Source organism: Lampetra planeri, chromosome 4, assembly GCF_965212315.1.
Source record: "Lampetra planeri chromosome 4, kcLamPlan1.2.h2, whole genome shotgun sequence".
In the NCBI taxonomy this organism is placed as follows: Eukaryota; Metazoa; Chordata; class Hyperoartia; order Petromyzontiformes; family Petromyzontidae; genus Lampetra; species Lampetra planeri.
In genome coordinates this window covers 6,762,816-6,787,749 of record NC_136110.1, presented here as the reverse complement: position 1 = coordinate 6,787,749, position 24,934 = coordinate 6,762,816, and the positions used below count along the sequence as shown (strand labels likewise).

General features: G+C 46.6%; 1 protein-coding gene across 2 annotated transcripts in view; it reads left to right on the top strand.

Moving 5' to 3' along the window:
• Positions 1-5,690, top strand: part of LOC144717639 (uncharacterized) — a 103,196-nt gene extending 97,506 nt beyond the window's left edge. For both annotated transcript variants that reach the window (XM_078593160.1, XM_078593161.1), the window contains 2 exons: positions 471-666; positions 5,431-5,690. In XM_078593160.1, the coding sequence (XP_078449286.1) occupies positions 471-666; positions 5,431-5,455 (221 nt within the window). In that variant the 3' untranslated portion in view covers positions 5,456-5,690. The remainder of the gene's footprint in view (positions 1-470; positions 667-5,430) is intronic.
• Positions 5,691-24,934: the final 19,244 nt, after the last annotated feature.

The following is a 24,934-nucleotide window of genomic DNA, read 5'->3' as shown; positions in this document are numbered from 1 at the left end:
GCAGCCAAATACTTTTAAACGCATGTTTCTTGACCTTTACTGCAACCGGCACGCACCTCTTTGCTTCTCAGAAAGGGCAATTCGCATCCCCAAGGGGTGCGTGCACCCCTGGTTAAGAACCACTGCTCTGGACGCGTGATGTTGATTCTAAATGGGGAGGGAAAAACCAGAAGACCCGGAGAAAAATCCATGCTACCACAGGGAGACATGCAAACTCCAAATATACAGCAGCAGGCGTCAGAGTCGGGATCGAACCCACAACCTCCTGTATACCAGGAGAGGTAGTTAACATCTCGCCACCGTGGTGCCCTGTTATTACAACGAGGACACGGATTCGATGTGAATGGGCCTCTCGTTCACCGACGATTCTTGTCGCCGAGAACCTTCGACAGCGCCGCCGTCGCGAACTTTCGTTTGCTGTCGCGCTCCGTGGCCTCGGCAAGGGCGTTCCCTTGACAAGCGTTCGCCAGAAATCATGACGTATCTCTCCCTGCTGCAAGAAATCCCGACGCTGAGAGGGAGGTTTAAGCAGCAACACCCTGGTGCCGGGGTGGAGGCGGAGAGGACGGTGGAAGGTGAAAAGGCGACCCTGTTTTCCTTGGAACAAGACAGGGGTCATCCTATGACCTATTCTCGCCTTCGGCGTATCGGGCTTCACCTGGCCAGGTCAGCGCATCGTATGACACCTCACGAGTTGCATATTGCTGGGTGCTGTCACAGATGTGTGTCCGCGTCGGTGGCGCAGCCGTGAAGTGTACAGGCGGTGCAACTGCACTGGGGGTAGGGGGGCATGTGCGGGCATGGGCCAGAGGAGGGCCCAGGTGGAGGGAAAAGAGAATTGGGCAAGGGACCCCGCGCCAGCCATGCGATGCTGCTGATTAATGCAATAATTTACAACTCTTTTGTCAGTCCACTGCTGGATGGAGGCCTCCTGATCAGTGCCGGATGAAGCTAGTGCGGGGCCTGTAGGATATGTTATAAAGGGGAACCTAAATTAAAACAAACATTAAAACACAAATTTGTAACTTGCATAGTAAAGTAATTGTATTTTTTTCATTTCATATACAGAGAAGTCCACCTGTTTCGTTCCTTAAATAGAGGTGTAGTGGTGGTGACAACACTTGTGCGCTTTTCTTGCGAAAATTGGGGGGGGGGGGGGGGGGAATTAATGAATCTCCGACTCCCTGTCAATCAGTGCCGGATGAAGCTAGTGCCGGGGCCTGTAGCATGTGCTATAAAGGGGCCCTAAATAAAAAAACACGTAAATATTAAAACACCAATTTTTCACTTGCATAGTAAAGTAATTGTATTTTTTTCATTTCATATACAGCCAGATAATACGACAAATCGATCACCTTAAACACCCAGTCGTTCATAAAAGTTGAAGGTGGTATAGTACTATAGTAATCGAGCAAGTGCAGAATCATTGAACCGGAATTGATAGCTTGAAAACATTTAGCGCGGGCCCCTTGAAAGTGCGGGGCCCGTAGCTACTACATATGTAGTAGCTACTACACATGTAGCTACTACACATGTAGCTACACATGTAGCTACTTTTGCTAATCGGATAATCCGGCACTGCTCCTGATGACGTTTCATCAGGGTTGTTTAGCCAGACTTCACCATGCTGTCTTCTTGGTTCTTTCGGTAAAGTCACGTAGAAGGGAAATAATAAAATAATAAAAATAAAACATAATAAAATAATTCTCACGACGTTTCGGCCACAACGCAAGCAGCCGTTCTCAGGTGAAGAACAGGTCTGTCGGGAAGACAGACGCTGTCAAACGTCGTGAGAATTATTTTATTATGTTTTATTTTTATTATTTTATTATTTCCCTTCTACGTGACGACTTTACCGAAAGCACCAAGAAGATGAATCCCTGCAGTCACGAAAGCTTTAAATCGAAACTTCACCATGCTGGTTCATGCGAGTTTGTCAAGGGGGAGGAGGTGGGCTCGGCCGGACTGCTTCAGATATCACTTTCCACCGATATTAGCTGTGGCCGGGAACTCACACTCCGGCCCGACCATCCGTCTCGCGTCTGCACTGATCTCACCGCTTCATCTCCACGGTGGTTGTCCACCTCCATCCTGTGGCTTGCCAGTCTGCCACCAGTCTTGTCCAATCGGCCATCATTGCATCTGACGATGCGTCCCGCCCATTCCCATTTAGATTCCTTGGCAATGTAAATATAGTTGTTGTTGTTGTTGCAGTTTGTAACCTTAAAAGCCATCACAGGCTTGCCTTTGGGGATTTACACCAATGTTTACATGCAATGTGTTGGGATAAGTGGTAAATTGCATTTCATTCCGTCCGTAAGTCCACCACTTCGCCAGCGCGTAACATTGGACAGGTTGGTCACTTAATAAAATGCGAATAATTGGGGGGATTACAAAAAAAAACCCAATGGCGAATGTTCGAGGAGTTAATAAACAATTGTGTCTGCTCCGTCAGCCAATCGTGTAACGCGATACTGCTCAAGCCTCTCGTAATCGGGGCTCCGATGTGCACGAGAGTGACTCCTCGTCGTTGCCAGCGCCGCGGTCAACAGAGCCACCTTTTGTGAGCCTCCAAACTTTTTGGGGAAATGCCTCGGCAGCAGCTAAGAGGGCAAGGCGTGGTGACAAAGAGTTCAGTATGCTCACGTAACGTCTGTTGCTATCCATTAAAGTAGCTCCATTAGAGAGGAATTTGAATCAAATGATTAAGTCTTACGTATGACCAGGGCCGGATTAAAAATGTAACTAAACTGGATTTTTTTTTCCCAGGTAAAGCCCACTGAGCTATACAGCTCTTTTTAAGAAGTGACCTGGCCACAAATGATAGCTCAACGAAGTGGCTTATCGTGTGCAAATTTATAGCAGCCAAATACGGTAAACGCACGTTTCTAAATGTGGAGGGAAAAACTGGAGGACCCGGAGAAAAATCCACGTGACCACTGAGAGAACATAAGGTTACGAGTGCCCAAAGGCTAATAGGAAGTAAGGGCATACGTTTGTAGTAAATATTGCAAACAAAAATGATGAAGTCATCAACGATATGTATTTACTTTCCTATGGAAAATTGACAAATGCATTCGACTCAAGGTAAATTCATGAAACGTAAATCACTCACCGCACTCTTTTCTTAAAACAAATGCATTTTTTCGATTTAAAGCTTTCGTGACTGCAGGGATTCATCTTATTGGTTCTTTCGGTAAAGTCACGTAGAAGGGAAATAATAAAATGATAAAAATACAACATAATAAAATATAATTCTCACGAAGTTTCGGCCACAACGCAAGCAGCCGTCCTCAGGTGAAGAACATGTCTGTCTGAAAGACAGCGTCTGAATGAACACCACCAGGCTTGGAGCATTTATTTAAGCTGGGTTGGAGGGGGAAGAGCGCCTTGACACGTCGTGAGAATTATTTTACTATGTTTTTATTTTATTATTTCCCTTCTACGTGACTTTACGGAAAGAACCAAGAAGAAAAAAAACAAATGCAGCTACTTGTTTTTTTTCTTAGCTTTAGCTGTGGCACACGTCATGAATGCTGTCATCGTAATTCAAAGACAAAGAATGTTCCGATGGCCACGCGACCATCGCTCATTGTGGAATGGAGGCACGATAGCAGGGTCTATAAAATACGAGGGCCTAAGGCTTATAAGCCTATGGGTTGATCCGGCCCTGCCTATGACCAAATCACCTGGTATGCACCCGATCGATCACATTCGATCTCGGAAGCTAAGCAGATATTGAGCCTGGATAGTGCTTGGATGTGCGACCACGACGCACCCGAAAAGGTTATGATAGGGCTTGCAGGGCTATGTGCTGGGCCGTGTGTAAAAAAAAAATCCATCGTTCAGCTGTACTTCTATGCTCCCACGTCTCTTCACTCTCTGTCTCCACAAACCCGCAAATGACCAGCGAGGGGGAAGTATGGTCAAACAAACCCCCCCCCCTACTATCAGTAAGTTGAGGGGGGTTGGGGGGGGCATCATCCAGCAGTGGATTGCCAAAATATGACTGCGCATGTTACGTGTACAATAGATAGGCTTTACCTGTTGTTGTTTGTAGTCGTCAAAATTGCTGAAAGTTAACCAGGGAGGTCTCAGCCAGGCCATCACGTTGACATTATAAATACCGTAATTACCGCACCAATTTTGATAACCGACTTCCCAGATGGCAGTTGTGTAACTCAAGCCTCCAGGCTCCGGGGGGGGGGGGGGGGGGCGAGGGGGGGGACTACTGTTACAGATAGACTTTCGCATTCCACATCTGCAAAAAACGAAACGGAATGGACCAGATTCATCGAAACCCGTTGGAAACGTGGAGAGGGCTGCATTGTGCGCTTCAAAGTCATAACCTCGACCATTATTACCTTGCAATAATCTGACCTTAATGAGGCCTGCCAATTATCTCATCGTGTACGCTGACGTTTTAGGAAGAAAATTACACTTCTCTGCGGGTTTTTTTTCTCTCTCCCCCATTTCTTCTAAGTTTTTCCCCCCCCTTCTTCTCCCGTACAAGTATGCGCCTGTGTGCTGGGTGCGGGCAAGCCATTAACGGGGCCATTAGCCTGATTTATTGAGGCCCTGAGGGCGAATCTCGCTAAGTGCCCATCTCCAGCCTAACAAAGCAATAAAAACCCAGTGAGGCCGGGTCACACCTGTTGCTTGGTTTAAAGCTCGATGCTTTTTTTATGCGTCATGATGATCATCGTTATCGTAAGCCGTGATCTACCCACTGCTGGTTGAAAACAATTGCCATTTGTCACCGTTCAGCGATATAACAAAGGCAAATATGCCCCCCCCCTCCACCAGACGGTTAGCGAGCACCTATTAAGGGCGGTACGGCACACGAAGAGGTGGTTTAGCCAGCACCGCAATCCGCTTAGCACCTGCCCACTCGCCGGTTTCATCGCTCAATCTCCACGATGGATGTCCTCTTTGGGGCTCGTTGTTCCTCCCTTGGCTGACACTCCATCGTTAGTCTCGATCACCGGCTCATGTCCCCTCTCGCGACCACCTGTCACGCCTTGCCAAAGCCCACGTATTTCTTTTTTTTGACAGTGAAAATGATGTCTCTAACCCTCCTGCGTCCATTCTCTTAATCCGCGTGTTCTTCTTTTTTGTCTCGGTGTAATTCCAACCCTGCGTCTTCCCATGCCGTCTGTGTGAACTTTTCATGCAAGTGATTTTAAAAAAGGCGTTGCACGTACGAAGTGGGGTTGATTATGATTGTGTGATTGCCCATGCTTAAATATAATAAAACAAAAAATATATATTTCGTTATTTACGCGAGAAAGCTTATTTGCACAATTTTCTTTTACATTTTTGATAAAATTTTCTGCATTGATGTCTTTGTGTTTTTTTGCATCTCTCTCTTATTCACTGTCCCTGCCCCCCTCACCCCCTCCCTTGGTTCCCCACCCTAATCCTAATCAGGCAAAGGGAAGCTATCCAGACGTAGGAGGATTACCGAACGAATGGCTGCACCGAACACACACGTTCAAGAGAAAAAAACGAAATTACGGAGATGCAAATAAAAACAACGATCGTGTTTTCGCCATGTAACGTGCCAGGAAGATTGTCTGTAAACACACATTCTATCAAGTGATGGATCTGGGGAGGTGGGTGTTTACATTTGCCGTGCAGAGGAAAATACATAATTTTGATTAATTAATAAAGATTTCAAGATATTTGAAGACGTTTTGTTCGCCCGTGTGTGTGCGAGCGCGTGTGTGTGTTTGTGCAGAGCGGTAGTGTAGCGGTTAGCACGCTGCGCTATGAACCTGGCGACCCGGGTTCGATTCCCGCTCACGGCCAACACCAGTGACGATTATCTGAACAGGTTCTGGGCCTCCCCTAGTTCGACTCAGCCTTAAATAAGAACCTGGTGAGGTGTGTAAACATCGCCACTGGGGAGACAAAGGCGGTAGGGCATGGTGCTGGCCACCCACCCCCTCGTGTACCGTTCCGGCCTTCATAGGTGCTCACTAACAGCACTTGCCCCTACAGTCTGTAAGGCTATACCGTGGATCTTTGTCTTTGTGTTTGTGTGTCCTTCCAGCCACGCGCACGCAAGCTTGCTCGAGTGCACGCACACACACGCACGAGCGCAAACATGCGCTCACGTATACAGTCGCTTTTGTAATAATCTCCCAAAAGTTTTTTGGGTGAACACAGTTCGTTAGCCCGACCCACCCACCCACCCACCCCGCTCAAACTCCACGCGCTCCCGTTTCGCTTCAGCCTCGTGCACTTATCCGAGTTGTAACCGTAAACGCGTACGCGCGGTCAAGCTATTTGACGTTCGGGTGGCTCAGCCATCGAGTGTGCAGGCGGTGCAACTGCGCTGGAGGTCCACAGGATGGAGGGGCACAGGCACGGGACTATGGATAGAGGGGGAAAGTATTTTATTTGGGGGGAGGGGGGGGGGCTGCCCATTTCATACCTTGCACCAGCGCCTGTGCCAACCACGCTAATGGCCGCTCCTTGCACGTGGTGGTGGAGTTGCCCAATTTGTACTTTGGATGATGAGTGTCATTGCTGTGTCATCGTTATAGCATTCTCAGGATGTTTTGCTAAAAATAGGGTCGGAGATGACAAACCTGACCCTGTTCCCCTTTGACTTAGTAGCGATTCGGATAAGCAGTAATGGATGGGTTGACAATGGCCTATTTGCTATTTCTGTAAAGCCCTGCCGAAATATGTAGCATTTTGTTCGTGCCAGTAAAAGTGTTCGTGATTTATGACTGCAGTTGGCGAGCAGAATATTATCACAAAATAAGCGGCCACGGCGACATCACAATGCCACGTTACATGACTGCATGCAAACAGTTGTTTTTGCCGAACGAAAACTAATTAACATCGATGAAAAGGACACAATTTTATTTTGTTTCCAAACAAACACGCTGTGTGTGTGTAGATGTCTAATTTGCTGTTTTCAGGGCCGTCTAAGACTGAAGAGGATTGCAGGCACAGGCTGTCACCGCTCTGAGTAGATACCTTTACATGCAAGTCAGCCCGGGGACGTTTATGGACATTAAACTGTCAGCCTTTTGAAGGATGCATTTTAATAAACGCGCACGAAAAAGACACGTGGAGAAAACCTGCTAATCTCGTCTTTTCAAATATACAAAAATAATCGCCTCTCTTGCTTAAGAAGCAAGCGTTTGCCCCCTGTGGCCGAGTTGTCCGTGTGATTAACACCACGAGGCATTTACAAGCCTTCGTGGGTTCGCTGACAAACGAACCCCAGGTGCGAGCGATTTGTCCAGTCTTAATCCTGTGCCGGCTCTCCCACTCACTCTTTCTTGGGAGGGGAGTTGGGGGAAGGGGGGCGAGTAGGAGGGGGTCTCTTCTGTACCCGGTAAATCAGCACCGACGACTTTTACATCGATTCCTCTCGTCCCTAACCTTAGCATGGGTGAGCGGTCGCACAGTGGTTTAGCACGATTGGCTTTGCGCGAAATAAGTTAAGCATACGTACCTTATCCACTGCGTTGTAAACCCAGCCACCCGAGTTTGCCAGCCGTGGTTAGAATCAGTGGCGAGTGGAACCTGCCACGGGTCTTAGAATAAATCCGTGGCAGTCACCGAATTCCCTAATAATATTGTGCGCTGTTATTTCTGTGCGTGTGTTATGTCGGTTTAATGGTGCGAGCAGATCTGAATTAAACATGAAAGTCAAACATTGTCATGAACATTTAACATTAAAACAGGACATTTTGCAATCTCTCCGGGAAATGATTATGTAAACAAATGTTAAAATTATTATTTTGCATTAATGTGGCTGGGTGCTTCAAAGGTCAGAGGCACTGAGTTGGCACCACGAAAGCCCTGGGTTGAAATCCAGGTTTCAGCCACCAATGCAGTGAATGCATGATCTCAGCCCAGCTACCAAGTGACTGCACACACACATTCAAAAAAATATCGCCATCAAATTAAATTAGATTTTTCACACGAGCAAAATTACATCTCTGAAAATTAATCAAATATTTCATTGTCTGTCACATGACAAACACATCTGCAGCGGTGCATGTGGGGACATGTGCTCCCTAGCTTGTGGATACAACAAAAAATGCCACTTGATGGAATTTCAGAAGTAAGTCTGTAACATATTCTTCCGTGGGCCACTCTCTTAGACGGCTCAGTGTCAGAGTTCCCCGCGGATACTTGGTCTCGCGACCCGACAACAATAGCACAATCGGAAGAAAAAAATTGGGAGGAAAAAGTTTAAAAAAGATAAAATTAAGGATTTAAATTGCGGGCCAATATAGAGCGTTATTAATTTCCAGGGATAATTTATGTTATGTTATGTTTGCCATTTTTAAAACGGAGTTCAATGAATATGAAAAACGGTGTCCACAGGGCACGATAACTTCGCGACAAACCTTCAGATCTCTACGAAAGCGCGTCCCCACTTTTCAAAGCATCCGTATTTCAGGAAGGGAATTAAAAACAAAATGCTGTTCAGAAGAAGGGGGAAAAAAGTGCTGGCACTTTAATTAAACACATCGCCACTTAAAGCTATGTGTTGAAACCAGGAGGGAATGGGTATTAATCACCCGGCAGTTTGAAAAAAAAAAGCCCTCTTGAGGAAGCAGTCCGGCCGTCTGGCTGGCAGCAAGATGTACGTGACGCACACATTCGCCCTTCATTTGAGCAGAGACCGAACGGGGCATAATGGGCGTTCCGACGCCGTCTCTTGTCAAAATGGTTTTAATTATGTCATTTGGACGTTAATTCCAGCAATCCTGACTGACGGGTGGAGGTGTCTCGTCTTGTACAAGGTGTTTCCGCTGCGTGTTCTAACGCCCAGCGAGAACTACCGAACCTCCCCCCCCTCCTCCCCCTCCTCCCCGTGTCTGCTCACTCTCCACTCCTTTCTCCACCCCCATTCTTGCAGGCACCAGATGCCATCAACACCCGCTTGTTGTTTAAAAGTAGTGTAAATTAAGTACGAATCATGGTGGCAAGCACGCACGCACGCACACGCCTGTCTTGCGCTAGCCACGAGGCAAGTATTCAATTGCTTCGATTCGTCGGTTAGAAATCGATCGTTGAGATCAATGCGTACAAGGCGAAAATGTATTTCTTGCAATTCATTCAACTTTCCTGCAGATAATTTGCGAACGTTACCTTTATGCCAACGGAGCAAATGGAAATGAAACAAAACGATCCAAACGAGATGGTACAAAGCAAGACGAAAGATGATAGATTATCGAAATGAATCACATGACACTGAATCGTGCACGATACTTAACAAAAACATGTGCAGGAGGAGCGAATGTCCATTAGTCATCATTATCGTTTGAGCGAAACTCTCGAGTGTTGTTTGCGATAACCATATCACCATCGTCATTTAATGTGCACCGTACCACCCGTGCAGCACATCCTAAAGCGGCAGAACAAAAAAGGTTACTGCACTCGAGATAATTACTTCGGATAAACCGAACGCAATGCATTTTATCGTTTAAAAACAATAGAATACAGACAATACACACAACAGATCGGAGCGAACGAGTCATTATCCGTGGCACCCTTGAATGCGAAATCAAACACATCTTCCGTTCTGACATTTATTTGATTAATGATCAATGGATATTATGATTATAATCAATCATAATATCGATAATTATCGACCGATGGTAATCACCACAGCGATTCTCATTGTTACCATTCGGCGGTGTCTTCCTTGGGTTGTCGGATCAGCTTTGCGATGTTGATCCTTTGACGTGAGCCAGATGCATGCGCCACGCACCGTCAGCGTTTGTCATTTTCCCCACAGTTTCCCGCAAATACCATGTTTTTGGTAACGTGCACCGAGCGGGCTTTAATCTGTTCCATCCATTTTCCTCACTACGTTATCAATGCATTCCTTTGTTGGCCGCTGCCACGGAAGAGGTGCCTTATCTGGCCAGAATCCTTTGATGTTGTTTCAAGTTTGATTTGTCAATGCTTTGGTGTGGAGGATTTACTGCTGTCATAATGAAAGCATCCGAGCGGCGTGCCGTGAACGGCATGTGCGCGCTCCCTAATCCCTTGTTGTACGACGAGGCTGTTAATGCGCGCGCGCGAGAGAGCGATGGAGAGAGAGCGATGGAGAGAGAACGATGGTGAGAGAGCGATGGAGAGAAAGCGATGAAGAGAGAGCGATGGAGAGAGAGCGATGGAGAGAGTGCGATGAAGAGAGAGCGATGGAGAGAGAGCGATGGAGAGAGTGCGATGAAGAGAGAGCGATGGAGAGAGAGCGATGGAGAGAGAGACGCGGGGCTATGAACGGCGGGGGACGCGAAGCGGAATGTGGCTGTCTTGCGATGCTGTTGGCCGGCAGTTTTGCTGAAATCCACAGGAGTTTCGTCATCAGCATCATCACAATCAGCAGCATCCGTGCTCCATCCACTGCCAGATGATAGATGAGTCCTTTGTTGAAAACCGTGTGAAATCCCATTACTTCGGTTTTTCTTCCAAAGAGAGAATCGGACAGAATTTGCAAGGTACTGCAAATTTTTATATTCTTTGGGTCAATTTCTCTGTTTGATAAATGCATTGGATATGATATGTAAAATAATTCGATTGGATTTGATAGCGAAAAAACAAATCATGGGTTCAGGATTTGATGAAATAATGGGCTCATAATTTGCAACGGATTATAATTTTCGTCGACATTGTGGTGACAGCGCTCATGGCTGCAGCGGTATTGTTAACCAATTACATACAGCATGTAGGAATTCCATTTAATTCCAAAATGCTGTGCTGTCATCATGTCAAGGGAAGTACATAAATTGGCCTGCCATCATCTGCACGTTAAGGTGTGCTCGTTCACTGCTATGAGAGTGCTATGGTCTTACAAATATTCACAGCCTTTTGTAAAACAAAACAAAAAACTGCTGTATGAAGGCCTCCCTGCACTGCCTTCATTTTTAGTTTTTTTTTCTTACCATACTTCACCACACTGGTCAGTCTGAGTTGGTGAAGTGGGAAGCTCTGGACCGGTTCAAATATCACTCACCGCTGATGTTAGCCGCGGTCGTGAATCAAACACCGCTCCAACACGGCCCACCACGGTATTGCGTATTGATTTTTAACGCTGTGATGTGGCACCCACTAATACAGTAACAAGAAAGGGCACGAGGTTTAATTGACGCATCCATTCACAATCAATCTGATCGACCGCGGTGAGGCAAATACTTGGGTCGACCCCCCCTGCCTGCCTAATCACTCGCCACATTCGTCTCGATCTGTTTCTCACTTCTCACATTACTACGCGTTTCCCACCACGTCTGCACGTCTGAAGGCATCTGTCTCAAAAGCGTGGCCTCAACGAACAATTAACAACTACAAAAAAACACCGACCCCCCCCAACCTCAGAATTAAAATCCATGGTGGACGTTGAAACTAATGATTATAATATGGAACCTTAGCCGAAACCCACTTTAATAGGATCAGTGCTTATTGAAAATATATCATTGTTTATCTATGCAATCATATTTGTTGGCATATTTTGACATCTGCTGACGGTCTATTACATTTTAAACACTAACACCCGATGTCCATAATTGCAGCCAATTAAAATGAATATTTCCTTGCCACGTTAAAATAAGAGTTTTGTTAAAAATAAGATCTAACAAGCTACGTTATTGCTATTTTTTTCTCCCTTCAGAAATTCTACTGGACCAACGTATCTTTTGTGATTTAGTTGTGGAATTCGAGTTGGAATATATTCGTAAATAATCCTGCAGTCTCTTCCCACGTCTTGGGGAACAATAATGCGACCCGAAAACAGGCGTGATATTTACAACACTTAAGTGTATGTGCCTAGCAAACCAACTAAACAAACAAACCAAATCACCCAGCGATGCCTCCATGTATGACCTAGTTTATGATTTACAAAAAAGAAACATGAAACACGGTTAAGCTTAAGTCTTGGATGTGGGCGGCAGATCTGTTGGGGCTCGCGCGGTAAGATTAGAATCCTGGGCAAAGTGGACTTTTGAGCTTCTGCGGATTTCTAAATTCTCTCTCGAGAGAGAAAGAGAGAGGCAGTGGATGGCAGTATAAAGGAATAATCATGCTCGAGTCGGGTGGCGTGTGCGCCCAATCCCAATCGCGGTCGCTCTGGTCCTGTGCCGTCCCTGTTGCCTGAATTGACCACCGATGCACGGGGAGATGATCGCGACCGAGTTCAGGTTGATTTGACGTCGTTAAGTGAGACATATGACAACAACGTTTGTGCGAGCACACCGACACACGCACTTGAGTGGTCCTTCTCGCTTCTATTCTTGCGAGGCAATGATGGGTGTGGTGGCGGTGTGTTCAAGTGGCAGTGCGCAGTAGCCGGCTGGCTACTTGACGATGAGTGTGTTTGTGTTCAAATCATGAAGGGATTCTTTTTTCTTCTCTCTATCCAGTTTTGGCGCGATGTCTTAAGCGTTTTAAACGTACTTATCCATTCGTTGCAGTAATCTATCAAGTAAACACGTAAAAAAATCGTTACAAGTTACAACCGTGTCATTTTAAACAATATGCTATGTTTAAGATCAATTAAGAAGGTGTTTAATTACAGTTTAGGGACCCTGGTGGCCCATTCTTTATTAATCACCTCAAATTGTGCTGTGGGAGAAACAAAAAACTCCACAGTTTTCTGGCATTGAAACGCCTCATAGCCCCCCGCATTTTGACAGCCATAAACATGCCTCAAAAGAACGGTTAGAATGCTGTCTGGCCTCTATCACGCACTTGTCCCATGCTGATACACACAGCTGGTAAGCCACTTATCTCTTAGGGTTTTTTTTAATAGGGGGGGGGGGGGGGTGGTGGGTGGTGGGGGAAGAGAGGAAAAAAAAATAGTGCTAATTTGGAAGCGAGTGAAAATGACTGTTATGAATTTGTGCATGACAAATAAAATGTGTCGGCGTGCTGCCACCAAAGCCGGACGTGGAGCCCACGGAGATGGACTGGACTCCTGGAGCGGAGCTGCGCGTCATCCCATCGCAAGGGGTGTGCGCGCATGTGTTCACGGAGGTGGTTGGCGATACCATTGAATGCTGGCGGGCATCTTGGGGAGGCCTTCATCAATCAATCGATGGAGCATTGCTGAATTATAATGATGACTTCCGTGGCGAAATGGACTTGTTTGCGCAAAATAACGGTACGAATTAAACGTACGGGGCACACAGAGTTTTCCGAGTACAGATACATAACTTGCGGGCAGTTGAGCTGGATGTACATGGTGTAGTCTCGCTGAGGGTTAATCCACCGCTGGATAACGTCCTCTTCATGTCATGTCAGTCGTGGGGGTTGTTTGACCATACTTCACCAAGCTAGTTCGTGTGCGTCGGTAAAAGCGGGACTGCCCATGCCCGGTTCAGATATTTCTCGTCACCGAAGTTAGTCGTGTCTGGGCATCGAACTCGGCTGCCGCCGGTTTCTACTGCGGTGCGTAAACCACTACGCTCCGACACAAAGTATGCGTCAACCGTAACGTATTGCACGCAACATGTGCACGCACGAACGCGACGCACTAAGCAAATAATCGCGCGCCACGATCCGTCCACTCCAAGGAAAGATGTGCCACCTCAAGTCCATCCGCGCCTCTCGGCTGGCTGGCTCGCGACGATCCCACGTGGCGCGTGGCGCTCGCTGCACGAGCCGACACCCAAGAAGAGCTGGGGACGCGCACGTGCTCACGACGAGGGACCGTCCACTCGCGCGCGCGCGTGCGTACACCACGGCGCGCGCGCGCAAAGCCAGAGGCATGCGACATAGGGAACAACCCCCGTCCCCCCCACCTCCCCATTAAAAAAAATTAACCCGTAAAAACAAAGTTTTTCACTATAAATCCTTTATATGCGTTGCGGCTAGAGTCCTCTCGTCCTCTGGCTTGAGATGGCTGCCACCTATGGGTCAGATGATTGCTTGCCACCATTAAGCAATTGGTAATTAAATATAATTTATTTTTTCCCTAAAAAGTGTACAATTTTGGGGGAAAAAATTTCACGAAAATAAATTGTCACGCACAACGAGTCTGTGTGCAAAATGTCCGCTCGATTGGATCACGGGAAGTGGGTTCAAAAAACGACCGAAAGATTTGCACGGTCGTAAGCGCGCAAGCAAGCAAGCAAGTGAACTTAATATAAAGGATTTAAAAAGACCGTCGTTGAAAACATTCCACGGGACACAGCGATACGTCTGAAGAGATTACGTGAGAGCCTAATAACAGCAATCGTCGATTGGAAGGCGGTAATCCGAAGAGAAAAAAAAAATTTCACCACGGATTGAATGCAAGCGGCCACACAAGTGATGTACGATTAGCCACAATTGCACTCAGTCAGCGGTGGAGGGCCATGTATTACCGCATTATATGTAATCAAGTAATGATGCAGTACGATAATTGGGTAAATGCTGTTTTGCAAATCTATTTTAATGGCTGCGGAGTTTTTTTTTTTCTTCACGAATGAAGGTTGAATTAAAATAATGTAGTTTTTTTTTGGTTTACAAACATATCCATGCGTATCATCGGTTAAAATGTTTTTGCGGTTCAATGAACTGTGTTTAGGTAAAGTAGTGACGTGGAGTTTAATTTGGAGGTATCTGCATAGATTGTCTCACAGTGCTGCAAATCGGTGTTCATTCTTTTCAAGTCACACCCCCCCCCCACCAAATCCATGCCTTTTGAAACTCTAACTTAGTCTTGTTTACTTATGACGTTTGCTTCAGTAAATCTGCGTACCACGAAATCACAACCGCTTTTGGCCATGCTAGGGGGTGTAACAGTGCTTCAAATCAATAGCGATTCTTCATCTCGCGATACCCACGTGGAGTCACGTGCGCGCGTGTGAGAGTTGACCTCTTGATTCGTCTATGGTGCACGTGCTGCCGTTGGGGTCACCTCACCACTGCAGAGCCCCTCACTTGCTACATTCGCGAAGCAGCGTAAACAAAGGGAATGGTCCATAAGAGTTTTTTTTTGTGGGTTAGATCGCGTAAATATACAACTGTGTCGTTAAAACCCGCCACCACCCGACACAGCCAACTTGCAAGGGTTGTCACGTAAACAGAACGTACCACAATTCGTCACTAGTACAGCACACCGGTGTGTTGGAGAGCCAAGCCACAACATTTACACTCTGGCGGGTTTTAACGACACATTTATATATTTACTCGATCTAACCCCCCAAAAAACCCCCTCTATTATGGGTAATATTGGTCGTGAAAGCCTACGTGTTAAAGGGAATTGTATTCGAAACACATCCTGATACCGAATCCCAACCAAATCCATCGCTTCAAATCAAGGTGTACGATTATTCTTTGGTTCTTTCGGTAAAGCCACGTATAAAGATATTTAATTTATTATTTTATCTTTATACGTGACTTTACCGAAATAACCAAAGAATAATTCCTGCAGTCACGAAAGCTCCAAAATTAAGAAGGTGTACGCTATTTATACGGTGTGGTCTCGCCGAGGTTAATCCACCTGCCGGATAAGGGCCTCTCCGTGTCACGTCAGTCACGGGGGTTGTTTGACCATACTTCACCAAGCTGGCGCGTGCGCGTCGGTAAAGCGGGACTGCCCATGACCGGTCCAGACAATTGTCACCATCGATGTTAGCCGTGTCCGCGATTCGAACTCGGCTGCTCCGGGTTTATACTGCGGTGCGTAAACCACGACGCCCCGACTCTGATCCGAGACAAATTGTGCATCGATCGTAACGTATTGCAACGCAACATCTGCAAGCGTATAATCGCGCGCAAAGATCTGTCCACTGCTGGAACGATGTCACCTCAAATCCGTCGGTGTCTCTCAGGCAGTCTCGCGTCTCTTCACTCCGATCATCTGGGCGGTGTGTTCCACGCTGTCTGGCACGAGTTAGGAGATGTTTGAATGCGGTCTACCCCACCCGGCACACTCGCGTTACACCCAGACGCACCATCCTTACAACGTCGCTCTAGCTGTGCCATCGAGACGTCACTCGCGTACGTCACAATAGGTCCGTGTCGGCACGTCACGGCGGTGCTGTGGCATTGCACCTCGAGCGAGAAGAGCGCACAAGTGATGTCATCGCATCTAGCCCTCTTCTATTTAAGGAACGAAACGGGAGGACTTCTCCGCAAATCTGGCTGTCGCCTGATTTACCGGTGGAACGTCGTACTCAGATTGTAAATGTTGTGGCTTGGCTCTCCAACACACCGGTGTGCTGTACTCGTGACGAATTGGCACGTTCTGTTGACCTGACACACATTACTAATTGGCTGGGTTTAACGTCACAATTATATACTTACGAGATCTAACCCCAAAAAACCTGTATTATGGACTTCAATGTATTTTAAAATTATTTCCCCCGCCCCTCAATAATTAAGCTTCAGCCTCACTTCAGACAGTTCAGACAGGGCACACACACACACTCGATGCGTGTGGCTACAACATAAGAGCTGTTTAACTGTTGTGTTGTCTAATGTAACGTGTGTGTGTGTGTACAAGTGTGGGGAGCGGTGGTGTAGCGGTTAGCACGCTGCACTACGAACCCGGCGACCCGAGTTCGATTCCCGCTCACGGCCAACACCGATGACGATTATCTGAACCGGTCCTGGGCCTCCCCTAGGTCGACTCAGCCTCAAATGAGTATACCTGGTGCGGCGTGTAAACATCGCCACTGGGGAGACAAAGGCGGCCGGGCGTGGTGCTGGCCACCCACCCCCTCGTGTAGCGTTCTGGCCTTCATCGGTGCACGCTAACAGCACTTGCCCCTACATTACTTTAAGGCTATACGGGGGGTCTTTGTCTTTGTATTTGTATATACCAGTGGATGTGCAGTCCCTCCAGCTCCGTGTGGCCCCTGTACAGCTTGCAACGCACGACAGCTCTGCCACTGTCGTATGACTCCCACGTAACGCTCTGCTGCTTATACACGCGTTCTTTTTACGGTTTAAGAAGAAGGGGGGGGGAAACATTCAATAATTTGTGCACATGTTGGCGTTTTATAGAAATACGTTGTGTTTTTTTAGTGTGTGAGAAACCGTGATTGTTATTGCTATTTAAAGCTTTCGTGACTGCAGGGATTCATCTTCTTGGTTCTTTCGGTAAAGTCACGTAGAAGGGAAATAATAACGGGCCGCTGCTTGCGTTGTGGCCGAGACGTCGTGAGAATTATTTTATTATGTTTTATTTGTATTATTTTATTATTTCCCTTCTACGTGACTTTACCGAAAGAACCAAGAAGATTGTAATTGCTCTTCATATTTCATACGACTGATGCCACAATGTGCTCTCAAAACAAAATAGAGCCACGGCGCTCAGCTATCAACGAGAGGTCAGGCATTAATCCCATCCTTTGGTAATTGCACGTTATTACGTCCTCCTGCCAGGTTAATGCCTCGTGGTCTGCTGTGAGCGACCCGATTTCTGTTTCTCGTTACAAACAGAAAAGATTGACGTGTTTTGTAAAAAAGAAAATTGTAAAAAATTAAAATAAACTGCTCCACCCTGGGGCCTTTTAAACTCCTTAATTATATCCAAAGAAGTCACATCCAATGTATTAAGGTTTTGTTACTCGCTAATTTGCGTGAGTTTATTCAAACTGTCGTGTGCAAGTACACAGAGATTTCGAGGGGTTCTCTGTTCGTTACCCAGTTTTGGATATGTTCAGTGAAAACGCAGTTCGCGTTGATTAATAGGCACAACGAAGCACAATTAATCAAATCAATGCGATCAACTGTGATGCACGCAATACACGCACAAATCGCGCGCGTGACAATCAATTCGTGACACCGTACGCAGATGATGTGCTAGAGAAACAATACGAACGAGAGGGTAAAAAATTAACCCGTAAAAACTACGTTTTTCACTATAAATCCTTTATATGCGTGGCATCGGTTTTATTTTATTATTCATTTCTGTTTTTCTTGAGTAAGAGTTTCATTTTTATCACATTGGTATTTTAAATAAAATATAAAAAAAAAATCCTAAAAAGTGGAAAATTTAGGAATTCTTTTTTCACGAAAATAAATTGTCACGCACAACGAGTCTGTGTGCAAAATGTCAGCTCGATTGGATCACGGGAAGTGGGTTAAAAAACGACCGAAAGATTTGCACGGTCGTAAGCGCGCAAGCAAGTGAACTTAATATAAAGGATTAAAAAAAACGAGCGATTATAATTTTGCTCAATCCAATCGTGTCCCCGAATCGTTCCAATCAAATCCAGTCACTCGGGGGGGGGGGGTGGGGGGGGGTGAAACGTCATCGTGGGCATTGTGTGTATTAATAGTGTGCATGCATAAACATATTAGTAGTCGCGAAAAAAGACAGATGTGTGATAATTACTTTTTTGTATGATATCATTAGAGCATTTGCTGCAGCATTTCAAAGGCATTGCGTACAATGTGATGGTTATTAAATGTGGGAAATACACAACGCTGGATTGAAAAAAAAGAGTCACGTTTGTTTTAAAATTCCTCCGAGGGAGCGGAGAGGTAGAATGAAGACATTACTACTACTGCCTTTGTGGGGGGGCCTTTGATATTCTGGAGACTGGGATGGTTTGGGCACATGTTGAGAAGCGATAAAGAAGATAGCATGAGAAGGGCAATGGAGATTAGAGACCTACAGATACACATATAGACCCACACAGTGATCCATAGACTCACAGAGAAACCCATAGACTCACAGAGAAACCCATAGACTCACACAGTGGTCTATAGACTCACGGAGAGACCCATAGACTCAGAGATAACCCCATAGACCCACACAGCGACCCATAGACTCACAGATAAACCCATAGACTCACACAGTGATCTATAGACTCACGGAGAGACCCATAGACTCACAGAGAAACCCATAGACCCACACAGCGACCCATAGACTCACAGATAAACCCATAGACTCACACAGTGATCTATAGACTCACGGAGAGACCCTTAGACTCACAGAGAAACCCATAGACCCACACAGCGACCCATAGACTCACAGATAAACCCATAGACTCACACAGTGATCTATAGACTCACGGAGAGACCCTTAGACTCAGAGAGAACCCCATAGACCCACACAGCGACCCATAGACTCACAGAAAAACCCATAGACTCACACAGAGATGACACTGGTGCAGGGCAGAAAGGGTAGAGGGAGACCGAGGGTGAAATTTAAAGATGCAGTGAAATGATATTAGAATCAGAATATGTATTTTTACTGGAGGAATCCGATTAACTATACGCCTCTTTTTCAAAGATGTCCAGTAGTTTTCAGAGATGTCCAGCAGATATGAGCACAGTGGATGTCAACAGAGCGCATGAAGATAGACACTCGGAGCAGCTTACCCCACGGAGTAATGGAATGTGTGGCTGAAACAGAAGAAGTTGTAAAATGTTGTGTGCCTTTTTTCCCCAACCAAGTAGGAATCTATCATCTTGAATATAGTCAGACAATCTGTGCAATTCAGACTAATCACCTCGTTGAGATGCATTGAAGACAGAAGTGATTCATTGTTGAACATGCGTGTCCGCGTAACAGTTAACCTTCTTATCTATGAGACGTAAATGATCCACGTTGCATTGACGCTGGTATTTTTTTTGTTTCCAGCACAAATACACAGTTGGCTAAACGTATTTACACATATAAGTGGCGATTCACCATCCTCCCCTTGTCTGAAACCCTCCCCATGCGTCACTTTTGTAAATACTCCTTGGCAAAGTGTCAATTTTAAATAAATGCCCGTTAAAAAAGCTCACCTTAGAGCAATGTTGACGTGTAAATCTATACGGTCACGTGTCACTTTTACAACAGTCAACATGTCTTGCCATGTCACTGCCGCAACAGCAGCTACAAAGGAGTGGCTGCGAGGAACACTACATGGAACAATGGGTCTCAATTTGTCAGGGGAATGGGGGTTTCCTCCACACCCCCCCCACCCCGCTGAGAATAAAGCCTCACTTAGTGCCTTCACCCACAGTGCCGGTGATTTATACTTAGAAAACCACACTGCGGCCAAGTTCATTGAGATTCGTTGAGACGAAAGGGGGAAACACTCCGGATCGGAGAACATGTGCGAGCTGGAGGCATCGTGTCGACTGCTCATCAAGCTCTAGATTTGAATTCTAGATTTGAAGCTTTCGTGACTGCAAGGATTCATATTCTTAGGTTTTTTCGGTAAAGTCACGTAGGAAAAACATTAAAATTAATAAAAGTAAAATAAAATAAAAATCACGACGTTTCGGAGGCAACACAAGCTTCCGTCTTCAGGTGGAACCGTCACAGCCACGACAGCTGTATCAAGTAAATGAGAGATTGCAGGAGATACCACTCCGTATATATAATGGTTGGAGAGGGGGGAAGGGCCAAGTACAGCACACTTTTTATTCATATGGTAACGTGAGGCTTAAGAGGGTGAGCCTTTGTTATGGTTTGTGACAACTAAACATGGTGAACATGGTAAACATGGTAAACCTGTAATAGTTGTCTGTCAAATAATAAATAAGATTGGTCAAATAAGTGTAGTTAAATCTTTTTTGCATGGTTAATCACATCTTTCCAATGATTACTCAGTTTGTAACCATCATCACGGTTGAAATTATGTCTGTGTTTGTATATTTGTATGGCTCCGGGAGTTTGGCCAGGACACGTAGCGAGAAAGGAGTGACGGCCAGTGGTCGAGACTAACAACGGAGTGGCAGCCAAAGGAGGGAAAAAAACACTCGAGAGCTCGGGAGGAGGGCATGCGAGCGTGGAGATGGAGCGGTGAATTCGGCGAATGTGCAGGCGCTGGAACGAGTGTTGAATTGCGAGGCCATTGAGAGATGGGGACATATTGGGGGAGGCCTTCATTCATTAAGGTCATGGCTGGCGATGATGTTAAGGGGGGGGGTGCAGTGGTTCACGCACGGTGCTCTGAAGCTGGCGAACCTGAGTTCAATTCTCGGCAGACATCAGAGGCGTGTGACGTCTGAAACTGGTCCCTACCCTCCAGCAACCCACAATGGCCAGCATTGTGAAGTATGGTCAAACGACAAACAATGGGTTTTTCTACACCTGATTTTATATGTATACAGTCTATTCGTGAATTGAAATTGTGTTGGTGGACCTTTGAATGTTAATCCCCTCGTGTGCATGGGCTTTCTCTGGTTTTTTTTACAGTTACTTCTTATTCCACTCATTAATGGAATTTGCACGAACATCACCAATCTTCTTCTTGGTTCTTTCGGTAAAGTCACGTAGAAGGGAAATAATAAAATAATAAAAATAAAACATAATAAAATAATTATCACGACGTTTCGGCCACAACGCAAGCAGCCGTCCTCAGGTGAAGAACAGGTCTGTCTTCAGACGCTGTCTTTCCGACAGACCTGTTCTTCACCTGAGGACGGCTGCTTGCGTTGTGGCCGAAACGTCGTGATAATTATTTTATTATGTTTTATTTTTATTATTTTATTATTTCCCTTCTACGTGACTTTACCGAAAGAACCAAGAAGATGAATCCCTGCAGTCACGAAAGCTTTAAATCGAAAACAAATCACGAATCTTTCCTGGGTAATATCAAGGAGCTCATTTATATCATTATTCGAAAGAAACTGTTCACATTTGTCCACCTCCGATGAGCACGGTTGGCTACGCACGGAGCGAAAGACGTTCACCACCCGTACGTGCGTACACACGTGCACACGTGCACACGTGCAAACGTGCAAATGTGCACACGTGCACACGTGCACACGTACACACATACACACGTGCACACGTGCACACGTGCAAACGTGCACACGTGCACACGTACACACGTACACACGTACACACGTACACACGTGCACACGTACACACGTACACACGTACACACGTGCACACGTGCACACGTGCACACGTGCACACGTACACACGTGCATACCGATATTACTTTGTAGCAGCTCAGTACTTGTGCACGCTGAGTTGTGCGGCCGGCCTACGGACTTGTCTGAGCTTAGAAGTTGGACTCATAACATGGCCTTTGCAAGGCGCATTGCAAAGTTAAATACCGCATCTGTGTTGTGGGCGGGCGGGCGGTGGGGGCGGGTGGACAACGACATATCTCTGTACATTCCACAAGAGGGAGGATCCCACGAAACCAGATCTCAGTTGTTGAACCCCTCGCGCGAGCGTCCGTTTGTCTCTGTGTGTATTGTGTTGAACTTCTTTCGCACCGTACGTGGTCAACCGTGCGAATCGGAAGTCATTTGCCATCGTCACGACTCCGCGTGCTCCTCGTGGTGGGCGCTGGGCAGCAGGAGCAGCGTCTGTGCGGGTTCCTGGTCAGTGATGGTGTTAGAGACAGGGAATTGGGGCTGGTGGTTTTCCTGGTGGGATGATGAGTGATGATGGGAGTGATGGCGGTAACCCCCCCCCACCGCGCTCCCCAACTCTCGCTCCACCTATCTCAACCCTAACCCTTCGACGACCACGCCTTAAACGGAGCATGTCCTCTTGTCACGCGGCACTTTCGGGTCCACGTGCCCGAACGTGGCCCTTAAGAGCGGCGTAATTGCAATAATTTGTCTGCGCTGTCACATTAGCGGACTCCAAAGGTGCTGAAGCATCGGGCAGGGTTTAAGGCCCCGCTCTGAGTGATTAATGCGCTCTGTGGTTTCGCCGCGGCTGCTTCAGCAGAGCGCTCGGTGGGGGGTTTGAAGGGGGGGTCGGGTGATGGAACAATGCCGGCCTTTGTGTTTGCGACGGGCGATAACGATCTTAAGTTTCTTCGAGACCGGGTCATTTTTGTCTTCTTTTTTTTAAGTAGACATCTGCCATTAATCACCTTGTCAGTTTTTTGTCCGAAACGCCTCGGCATAAATCTCAACCCCTTGCATGCTCGATTCCCCCCGGCTCCGCTCCACACCCAGCCTCTCCCTCTGCTGCTGCTGCAATAAAACAGTCATTTAATAACAGTTTAGGGAGCACAGAGCCACAGGTGACAGCGAGGAAGAGTGCCTGCAGTGAGGTGGTGACGGACATTTTTCATGCCATTGAAACCGCAACGCGAAAGCAGATGGAGCGTGCATTCCTGTCACTGCTTGTCCGCTCGTTTATTTAACGCGCGACATTTTTGGGGGGGGGGGGGGTTTCGTATGGGAGAGAGGTGAGCCGTTGGGGGGTTGTGTGTGCGGAGGATGAAGAGCGATGCAGTTGCGCAGTCGTTACAGCAAGCGTGTTTGTTTCGCGAATGTTGATGACCGCCGTCCGCTTCAAGCGTTCTCATGTCCGAACAACAACAGAAATGCTCGCGCGCGGCCAATGCGCTCTTCAGAAATCTGGCGTCGTACAACGCGCTCGCGTCTCGAGCACGGCGATGATTGTTCGCCGGCGGTCGAAGGAAGTTTGGCAACTTTAAATTTTACACCATTGGAACCTCATTTGCCAGTAAAAATATGATAATTGTTTTTTTTTACCCTTCTATCTGGCAACAAAACTGACACCTTTTTACAAGGAGTCATGTTTGCAAAGACCACAATACCTGCAGTCATAATGCAAACAAAAAACATAACTCTGATAATGTGCACTGTCCTTGAAGTTGATTGGTCCACACCCGAGACAGCTTTCCTTAGAGCCTAGTCTCACATGGTGTTGGACCAGATGACGCCAAAACGCCTTTTGGCGTCATCTGGGTGTCAGTTTTGTTGCCAGATAGAAGGGTAAAAAAAACAATTAACAACTTTATATTTTGTTTTGTTGATCGGTACCGCGACAGTGCGTGGTGTAGCTGTCATAATCTAAAAAAAGATGTTCTCATATCCGACCTTTTCCACAAAAACGCCTCGATCTCGGTGCCCAGCATGTCGGGCAGGCGACGTTGTACGACACGTTATATTCTCACCCTGCGCCTTGAATGAATACACAAATAACTGTGCGTGCAATGGGGAGACTGCCCATTAACGCGACTCCCTTGTTGCCAGTGAGATCCGAGGTGTAAGCTGGGAACTTGCAGTGTCGGAAAGCTCAGGAATTTTGTTGTTTTGTAAACATCAACAAAGCAGCGTTGACGTTAAAAGAAAAATCACGAGAAATTTTCAACAAATATTGATAAAGCTATAAGAATAGGGGTTTCCCCTTTGTTCTGGCAACAAAACTGAAACCTTTTTACAAGGAATCTCGTCTGCATTAACCACAATGCTTGTGGTCAGAATGCAAACAAAAAACACACTGATAATATATGCATTGTCCTTGAAACTGATTAGTCCACACCAGAGACAGCTTCCATTTGAGCCTCGTCTCAAACGGTGCTAGACCAGAGGACGCCAAAAGGCTGGTACACAAAAAAAACCTAATGCACTGTACTACACATTTACTCATGACACACGGATGAGAAGCACGGACGCTAACGAGGAAGGTGAACAAGAGGCTCGTGAGAGGGGCACGCTGGGAACTGCATTCGCAGGAAGTGGAACGCAGAGACGGGAGAACAAATGCAAACTAGAGATGTGCGTGCGTATGTTGAACTTCTTTCGCACCCTACGTAGCCAACCGACAAAACTAAATACAAAAAGCGGTCGTTTTGACGTCAAAGCAAGGGGGGCTTGGGTAGCAGGGTGCGTTGCTAGAAGGGACATTGGCCAGTGATCTGGACTAAGGGACGGAACGGCAGCCAATCCAGGGATTCGTACCCGGAGCGACAAGATCAGCTGACGTTGCAGTCCACTGCTACACCACTGCCCCCCATCCCCCGAATATATTTTCATCATCATTATGATGATCCTCATCAGCCGTCGTTAATCCGCTGCTGAGCGGGGGCCTCTCCAAAGCCACCCCGCCACCTCTAACAATGCTGCGGCGTAAATAATCCAATCGCTGCAGCAACAACTACAACAACAACAAAACAGTACCTTTTTGCGAGCGGCGGCTTCTGTCCACGCACAAAAAGAACGCGCGCGGTGGGATTCCGTGCGAATGGAAGGCCCCGCGCGCCTCCCTCTTCACACGCAGCATGGCAGGCAG